The sequence below is a fragment of the Paralichthys olivaceus genome, chromosome 8 (assembly GCF_024713975.1).
Source record: "Paralichthys olivaceus isolate ysfri-2021 chromosome 8, ASM2471397v2, whole genome shotgun sequence".
NCBI classification, from domain to species: Eukaryota; Metazoa; Chordata; class Actinopteri; order Pleuronectiformes; family Paralichthyidae; genus Paralichthys; species Paralichthys olivaceus.
Genome location: NC_091100.1, coordinates 22396207 through 22406248, shown reverse-complemented (window position 1 = coordinate 22406248; position 10042 = coordinate 22396207). Strand labels below are relative to the sequence as shown.

General features: G+C 37.1%; 1 protein-coding gene across 1 annotated transcript; it reads left to right on the top strand.

Moving 5' to 3' along the window:
- The first annotated feature begins 603 nt into the window (after nucleotides 1–603).
- Nucleotides 604–6298, top strand: LOC109627318 (CD209 antigen-like). Its single transcript, XM_069530549.1, has 7 exons — nucleotides 604–789; nucleotides 990–1109; nucleotides 1978–2076; nucleotides 2169–2963; nucleotides 3188–3330; nucleotides 4563–4672; nucleotides 4793–6298. Exons 2-7 carry the CDS (start codon nucleotides 1004–1006, stop codon nucleotides 4929–4931), a joined length of 1392 nt encoding a protein of 463 aa, XP_069386650.1. The 5' UTR covers nucleotides 604–789; nucleotides 990–1003; the 3' UTR covers nucleotides 4932–6298.
- The last annotated feature ends 3744 nt before the right edge of the window (nucleotides 6299–10042 follow it).

The window sequence follows — 10042 nt, the reverse complement described above, 5'->3', positions numbered from 1 at the left end:
AGCAATCTGTTCTTCCTCAAAACTTTTTTAAGGGCTTCATGTTGGGAAATTGGAAAAAAGGTACTGCTGCTGCTCTGCGTCGAGCTTTCATTACAAGTGTGTGTCATTCCTTTATTTCCCATGATCTCAAAGAAAGTGTTGCCCATTTACTTAAAGGTCCAGTGTGTAAGATTTAGGTGAAAGGGAACTATTGGCAAAAATTTAATGTAGAATAATCCTCATGATGTTTTCACTATATCGTTTCATCTAAATTGTATGAGTTTTCTTTACCCCAGAAAAGGCCCTTTATATTCAAATACTTTCTATTTACATTGAGGGGGTCCTCTCTACCGAGGCCGCCATGTTTTTTACATTTGTCCAGACTGGACAAACTAAACATTAAAGGCTACCACAGTTCTTTTTCATGTTCGGAAGGAAAGGGTGAGGTGAGGGGTGTTCAGCTACTACCTGAAATTTCGACACTAGATATCACAAAATTCTACACACTGTACCTGTAAGTGCCACTGTGGCCTAAAAGATGTCAAGTGTTTATTCCAACAGTAGTTTCATTAGAATTAATCAAACAGAGAAATCCGATATCTCACAGTCAACATTAATTAATAAGTTGTGAGGCTCTTGCTCCGCCCTTTGACAAGCCCTTTAAGTGTAGAGGGGGCCACATGCAGATTTACTGAGTGCAGGGTGAAGTAACATTAAGACAGTAGGTTTGGTTTTAGTTTCTGACACTGCCCAAAATTTTCTTCTCCACTTTACAATTCGTTGACTGTGTTACCATCTCTCCAAACACAGGTAAGGTTTATTTGCTTCTCTTACATTCATGGAATTTAATATTATCCACTTTTGCACTTTTTCTAGAATCAAGACATGGAAATGTAAACTTAAATAAATAATAGGGGACAATTTAATGAAGGGACATTGCTTTTATAGGAATTATACCAAAGACTGAGCTATTTCAGAAACTAATGATTTTGTTTCTTTTTTCTGGTAAGACTCCATTGCAAAGATGACTGTCGAGTACCATGCTTCTACTATGAGAAACATGGACATTGAAGAAAGTAAAATTGGCTATAAGCAGTTATTTAGGGATGACAGCAGCCAGCACAATTCAGGTAATGAAATAAGAGCTTTTTTATTATCAAGATGATGATGTCTACCATAAGAGAATAAACCTCACCAATATTTTGCAGTCATTTTTTTGCAATTTGAAAATATTTTCAAACCTGTGCTAAATTTGCAACATCAGCATTCATTTGGGATCATAATAAAAAGTTAATACAGAGCTTTTTACATCTTAAGAAGTATTTCCCTCAGGGGTCACTGGTAAGCAGCACATTGTAATGTGAAAAATGGAATTTGCATAGTTAGGTATCAGAAAAATCAGGACACTTCATCCTGTGTGTGTGCTATATATATGTATATATATATATATATATATATATATACTGTATATATAACACACACGTTGAGGGATCGTTATGTAACATTAATATATAACTTTTATTTTATGTTATATATTTTGTTGAAATAGGAGCAGCATTTATAGAATAGTTATATTTATGGAATTAAGTGACTTGATGTTTCAGATATTAAACTTTTACAATTCACCACTCCTCTTTACTTATTTACTCATAAATTATTCTACTTGCAACTTCCAAATCATTGGGCATAAAAAAATCTAAATAATATAACACTATTTGCCATGAGAAATGATTAAATCACCCAACTCAAGGTATATTTGTTATTGTCTTGACGGATGTAATATGTTGTTTATAGTTCAATTAACAATAATAATAATGTCTATTTCTAAAATAGAATTTTACTTACAACAGTTTTTGTTGACAAATTTTGCAGGAAATTCATCTTCTGCACAGTATTTTGCAATCCCAGTCAGATTTAATCCAGATTAAGCAAAACCACAAGTTCCCTAGATCACTTCATGAAATTCAAGTTTCTGTTCTGGTTGCTTCTCTCACTCAGCGTTTGTGTGGAGGAACCAGCCTTACAGGGTTGCCACGGTTTGCCTCGGGCTCCTCTGTGTTCTCCTGTTGGCGGGTATCATAGGTCAGAGTATCCACAGTGAGTCCACCTATTTCTTATGTTTTAAAAAGTTGCCAAAATGTGTTGGTGAATTTATTGATTAACAACATACAATCTCTCCTCTCTGGCAGGTCAAAAAGTAAAACAAGAACATCAAGACAATGTAAAAGCCATGGACAAAGAGAAAGAGAACCTGCAGGACAGCCTAGAGTCAGTGCAGAAAGACAAAAGGGATCTTGAAGTCAAACGAAACCAGTTAGAGCAAGATAACAATGTATTATCTCAAAGGAAAGAGCAAATACAAACAAATAACAATATGCTTAGTGAAGAACTGAACAAACTAAAGCTCAGCCAAAGCCAGCTACAGGCCACAAACAATAATTTGAACAAATACATCGAACAGCTGAGGGCCAATAAAAGCCGAATGCATACCAATAACAATGTCTTGCTTGCAGCCAAAGACTTGTTACAGAAACAATATGACACAGTTGTCAAACGTAAAGATGAGTTACAGAGCGGTCATGACTCATTGACCAGGGAGAGGGACAATTTTCACAACAAATTCAATAATGTTACCAGAGCTAAAGAGAAACTGCAGATGAGTTACAATGACTTGATTAAAGACATAGAATATTTACAGGACAGATACAACACATCTACCAGTGAAAAGGACAAGCTAGAAAACAATCACCAAAACCTAACCGCAGAAATAGACACTATACAGAAAAATTTCAACTCTCTTAAAAAAGCAACAGACATATTGCGGGCTAATTATGTGTTGTTGGCTCAGGAAAAAAAAGAGCTTGAAAGCAGCTGTGATAATGTGACTGCAGAGAGAGAACTGCTGATGGTGAAAATCAGCAACCTGACGGCCGAGAGAGATGATCTTCAGGTCCTAGCTGACAAACTGAACAAGACGATGCAAGGTACGTGGAAAGGACTGTGATGTGTCATTTAACAAGATCATTTCTTACCTGGAATAATGCACAAGGCCTTCATGTTACATTGGAAACATATGAAAGCTCCAGAACATCTGATGAAAAAGAAATCGAACCACCAACAATCACTTTAACAATGTCGTTCATCTCAGCGTATGTACACTTTTGTCTCACTGCTTGATAATTGTTGAATCAATGCTTCACATGAACAGATAAGAAGTGTCTCACTGGCTGGCAGAAGTTCGAGAACAGCTGCTATTACACTTCTTCTAGCAAGAAAAGCTGGAAGAAAAGCAGAGACTACTGTCAAAGCAAAGGAGCAGACCTGGCAATCATCAAAAGCAAAAGTGAAATGGTGCGTTTGTACATGAGTATCATTAATCAATCAACCAATCAAATTTAATTTGTATAGTCCATATTCACAAATCAGTTTGTCTCATAGGATTTAACAAGATGCAACATCATCTGCCCTTAAAGGTTCAGTGTATAGAATTCAGTGATAGCTAGTGGTGAAGTTGCATATTGCGGCTGAATACCCCTCACCTCATCCTCACCTGTGGTAGCCTTCAGTTGTCATACAAACTCAAAAGCTTTCTTGTTTCTCTAGTTTGGATGACTGTAAAAACATGTATACCTGATGATAATATAAAGTATTTAAATATAAAGGATCCATCTAGAGTAAAGGAAACAACAATTCATACAGTTAAGATGAAACACACTAGTGAAAACCTCAACAGGATTAAAATCCCTTTTACCTTAAACACTGGACCTTTAACTCTCAACAAGTTAGGAGGAACTACCAAAAACTACCCTTTCAACAGGAAAAAAAAAACATCTTTCTTTTCCACAAAAGAAAATATCTCACAGAAATGAAGGGAACAGTAATGACAAGTGTAATGATGGAGGGATAGTCATATTCCATTGATAGTAATATAGGCATATTGTATTTTCTAAGCAATCTAGTTGTTATCTTTATCCATGATGTGGATCATCTGCACTGCCATATGCTAAAATGTCCCCATATTCATGTGAGGGTATTTTACATCGTTACAGCTCCACTAATTATAATAATTCATATAGGATCAATGGACCATACGAGTATGTGAAAGGGTTTGCTCATAGGATGAATCCACAAATAACCAGAGCACATACTGTATCTCAGCCTACAGTCCCCTTAAATTCAGCAGAGTTGCACCACATTTCACACACTTATGGATATCAGTTCACTAAATGTGAATACTTCACTTGTGGTTCTCAGTACATTTGATAAATTCTGTAATACTTATAAATTTTATTTGACACTGAACTATTGACCAAATAAGAGTACAATATTAGCTCAGCTTTGTATTTGATAGAAAATAAATTGTTTACTTACTGCCTTCATACATTGTATTTGATCAGCTGATAGCAATGGAATAAGATAACATTTGTTTTATGTCTCAGTTGAGGGCATATCTGGTTCTTGGCTGCTCTGTATAACTGTATGACTGACATGTTAGTAAAACAGTCAGGGTTTTTTTCATTTCTTCATTTGTGGAGAACATAACAACCTCAATAACTTTTTGATGCACAATGCTTCCCACATAGACCTTCATCAATGGCTTGTTTGGAAGTGACAAAGAAGTCTGGATTGGATTGACTGATGAAGGAGTAGAGGACGACTGGAAATGGGTGGACGGGACACCAATGACCTTAGCGTAAGAAAGTCGACACACATCTCTTAATATATAAAACTAAATCTAGGTTATATTGATTTCTTGTAGCCAGTGCCAGGGAAGCATTCATTCTTTTTGTGGCTGTCTCTCCTTGTCCTACAGGTTCTGGGGTGCAGGCCAGCCCAACAGCTTTAAAGGTGGGGACCAGGACTGTGTGGAGTTCTGGCACCGTGCGTCAGGGAAAGGCGAATGGAATGACGAGAACTGTGCTTTGGAACAAAACTGGATCTGTGAAATGTAGTGTTTTTCCTGTATGGGCAATGCATTGGTTAATGTTGGCTACATGCCAGACTGTAATAAATGTAATCTTGATAATCACTATCAGTGTAGTGTAGAGAGAATAAACATTAGAGACTGCTTTCATTACATTTTAAATAATGGCAATATTAGACACAGTGACTAGGTTACATGGACACCAATATTCCAACTATTGACCTCATTCAGAATACGACAACTATTTGATTATAATGTTTAGATGAGTTGAGTTAATAATATTTCATTTATATTCATGTTTAGGTGTTACAGAGCTTATTGTGATTTTGACTTTAACTTTGACATTGACATTATGTCCGTTACGCCATACATCGGACTTTCCCACAACCTTTTTGAAAATATGCAAACACTTCATAATATCCATTTCTCTTAAAATGCATAGCATACTACTTTTTTCTCTCCTTCTTCGTAGTCTCAGCCACCCTGTCGTCTTCAAACAGCTGGTAACTGTCGAATGTCAATTTCTGAGAATTCCTGTATGTCTACATGATGTGACCAAGGTTGGAATACACTCTTAATTAGATTAATGCTATGCCCATTTGTATTATCTTATTATGCAATCAGAAAATGCTATTAATGGCATTGTTTGATTAAGACTGCTGTCTTAATCAAGTTAATGTCAGAATATTGGTGCCCATGTAAATGTAGTCAGTGTTTGCTTAGAAATCGATATCATATGACCATTTTACACAGCAATTTAGCTGTTGCTCACAGCTAAATCTTCAAATGGACTGTTGCGCAGTGAGTAATGCAACATTAAATTGGATTTAGCAGAAGACCCAGCTGATAAAAGTGGAGCAGACACAGGTTGACGCCAGTTGTTTGGTTAAAGGGTGACTGAGGTTTCCACAGATATTTGTAGACACTGTGGAAACTGTTTAATGGTAATGCAGTGTAACTTGTAATTATAAGTAATTTGTCTGTGATGATTTGATATTTACTTAAATAATTCAATCCATGATGATTGATATATAGTTAACAGATAACCATGTATGGAAAAATACACTTTCAGAATAACTCAAGTTGATTTGACTGACATACTGCACTTATTGTAATCACTTGACTCTATGACTAATGAATGCATAACCCATGTGCTGTAGTCTTAAATTGTTACTTTACTGACAGTTGTTGTTGCTAGCACATACTGCACAATTGGCATACACTGATTCAGCCATAAACATAGACTACTCTATTTCCACTGCATCATTAATATCCATTTAATTGGTGCTTTCACTATTGAAATGTACATGTGGAAAAAGACTGTGCTGTGCTTACAATTCAATTCCTTTTGTAAAACATATTCTAAATAAACATTTTACATTTTCAAACATACAATCAACTGATTGCTCATTAAATAACCGACTTTGTACAATTTGTGAAATAAGTCACTCTCAGAGTTCAACAGTATGTTGAAGAACTCTGGAAATTGCACATGAAGCTATTGTATATATATATATTATACAATATACAATCTTTAGAGGGTTTGTATGGCAGTTGTTTTTAAGGTTGGGCAGCTAGGTGGTACAGTGATCAGCTGTCTTACCTCAGAAGGTTCTCAGATTGAATCCTGAGTTGACTGGGGTTGACTTTTTTCCTCAGTGTGATTCCCATGCAAATAAATCTCCTCTGCATTGAGATATTGACCCATTCATTCTTATACAAGAGTGCCAGTGAGGCACTCATCCCTGCTGAAATCTAATTGGCCCTTGAAGTGTCCCAAGAGATCTAAGACCATCTTCAAGGCCTTCCAGAGTAAAGCAAGTTTGCTTACCATTAACCCGATTAAGAATTGTCTCTACATTTTACATTTTTATATTATAAATGAAAGATTCTTTTGCAGAGGACCTGCTAATAGATATCGATCAACTTGTATTAAGTGCTGAACCAATGGTCTAAATGTTGTTATTATGTGACAAAATGCATATATCAATTACTGGGATAATTGTTGTTATTAAAAACTGCTAAATTAATCAATTTAGACTGAAGACACCCTGTGTGAATATTTGAGCACAAGGTCCGAGCAGTCGATCGAAATACCTCTGGTCTTTAGACGTGCAAATGGTTGCGCCTTACATTAGAGCAGGTAAAACCAACTTAAATCCATACATTATGTTGTTATGATGTTTTGATGAATCTAAGGTTAGAAAAAAGTAGAATATTGCTTCTTTAAATTTAAATTTAAACTAATATAGCAAACAACAGCAGTGAGTCTAAGCTTGACATGTATGCTGTGGCTAGTTGAAGCCTTAATGAAAGATCAGTTGCTATTATGATTCTTTCAGATGGGACTGTGACTATCCTGCCTACGAGACGGACTTGTCTTCGAAGGACAGCCCTCTTCGCTTCAGTTTTGACTTAATATGACTCATCTTTATTTCTTTTATCAGAGTTCCTGATCTCATTAGAAAACGAATAAAAGATTTATTTGCATTTCAAGGTCGGCATGAAAATTTACACACAACATTTTTGCGTTATAGTATTGAAGACATTAGAACTATTTTAGAAATCCTGTCTCTTCATAATTACTAAAATATAAAGTGTTAAAATATTGTAATACCACTATTATTATATCACTATTTATGCTTTGTTCTCTAACATTTACAGACTTGAACCAGCAATTGCTTAAGACTGTAGTTTTACTGGACACAGATTCACTAAACAAACAAAACTGTTTTAAAGTGAATCATTGATACATGCATATACAAATATAATTCAAAGAAATGAACTGAATTCAAATGTGGAATTACCCACACCGATGTTTGGAAAATTGCTGTCTTCATGGGGAGAGCAGTAGAGCCAGAGACACAAGAATTCACACAATAAAGACATGTGTTTCTTACCTTGACTATGTTTGATTATTGGGTCTAAACTGAATACTCGAGTGGCATGAAGGATTTTTTCTGATGTCTTACGTTTGCCAGTGATGCCCCCCCCTGGTGAGATTGAGTTCCTGTCAGTAAATCCAAACTGGTCCTGAGCTGGGGTTGTCCAAAAGGACTGGAGAGGCCTGAGAGCTTCCAGCTGAATTGGAGCTCCTGTGTGAAGGTTGCTCGGTCATCAAAGATTTTTCATAAAATTGAAATAAACACCCTTCAATTTGGACAAATGTATTTCTTCAGTGTGGCCACAGAGGAGGAGAAGGGCGATTTAAGTGAATGAATCACTGCATCTGTTTTAATCTGTAATATGAGACATGCCAAGACATTTCATATTCTGTTCACTGCAGTGTTTTCACATCTATTTCAAATGATTGCTGTCTTGCAGGCATGCCGCCCCCTCAACACTTAACAAAAGGACATTCAGAGGTCACAGCTCTGTCCTTTTAATGGACCAAAGGAAACAACACTGAGACAATTCCAACTCCATTTCTTGTCACTGTTACAAGTCCAGGGAAAGAACGGTTAGTAATAAACACCAAGGACTGCTACAAGGTCTCAAAGGTGCAGTATGCTTGTCTCTCACTTTATAACAGGCAAACTAAATGTTGAAGAAACATAACTGTTACTTTTAATATCAATGTACATGTTCAGAGACTTGTAAGAAAGTATGTATAAGTGAATCCAGTAGAGAGGTAGAGAGATTAGTACTTGGAAAAGTTGAAACCTGAGCCATTTTCAGACATAACCTGCGATTCTTTTTTGTGTCTGTCGCGTGTGACAAGCGTCATCCACCCCCCATAACCCTAACCCCCCACTTGAATCCAGTGGGGATCCCCTGCTGTGTTCTCACATCGACTTCTCCTGAATTTCTACTGACTTTGTACTAGGTGAACAGGTGAAGATAATCCAGAGGTATCACTCGGACATTTGTGTTCACACATGTACCTCCTCCAGAGAAGGTGCTGATAATCTCTGGAGTTCATGCTTGGCTGAAAACAGCTATATAGGCCCCTCACAAAAAAATTACAAAAAACGTATTTACCAAACGTATTTTCTTCCAAGGATGCAGTCCAAAAGGTAAACTGCGAGGAAAGACTTGTGCACACTGATATCCCTCTGGTGTTATTCGTCAGACTGGGGAGGACAGTCCTGTCCCAGTCTAAGATGTTGAACAAACTCCTCAGTAACGCTGAGCAGTACCACAACAGATTTTAATATCGTAGCATGGTGATGTCCCCAGGAAGATTTCAGGTGGGCTTGTTGAAATCAGCTGATATCTCCCATGTGGGAACAGGAGCATTGACAAATTCACTGAGCTGCTGACTGTCGCAAACCTCAGCGGAGACATCAGGGCCTTTGAAAAGCAATTTTCATTCCCCTGTCAGACATCTACTGCTGTTTACATCTTCTTTGATGAATCAGAAACTCACTATTTCAAGTGTCTGGAGGAAAAAGATCTGAATTCAGATGTCATTTGATTAGCAGTGTGCTGGGAAAGACAAAGGCACCATTTTTTAAAGAAAACAAAAGTAAGCAAAAAGAAAAAGGCTGATCAATCTGTAAGATGTTTAAAAACTGCCAAAACAAAGTGACAGTCGCACATCAGGCTGACACAGCTTGCTGCTGTGGGATCCTGGTAGATGAAGATGGTGATGGATGCCAAAGTGCGTGGGAGAATGTGAACAAAGTCACCAAAAACATCACACCTTTAAATTAAAAGACAAACAACTGCCTTTGCAGGAAAACAGAGAGCTGGAGAATGCAGAAACTGAGCAATCATTCAGCAACATTGAAATCTACCTCAGGTTTTTAAAAGCAAGACAAAAAGCTCAAAAAGAAGCAGCTAAAATTTGAGATGACACCTGCAGTGCTGAGCTTACTCCATGGTGTTGTCACCTCAGAGGTGCAGCTCTACTACTTCCTCAAATGGTTGGAAAAAGAAGTAGGCAATCTGTTGCACCCCCAACTGTCATCTCTTGATACAAACCTTCAAAAATCTCCCCAAGAAACAGAAAGTTGCCGAGATTGACAAGCAAATTTCTGTTTATTCTTTACACCTGGAGCACTTTTCTCGAGAGTGTGGGAAGAAGAGAGCAAAAGAGTTGGGAAAACAGCTCAATGAAATAATCCGGGAAGAATCTTGTTTGAAGACTGCCAACATCGCTAAGATCTCCGATGTAATGGAGTTGGATCCAGACTC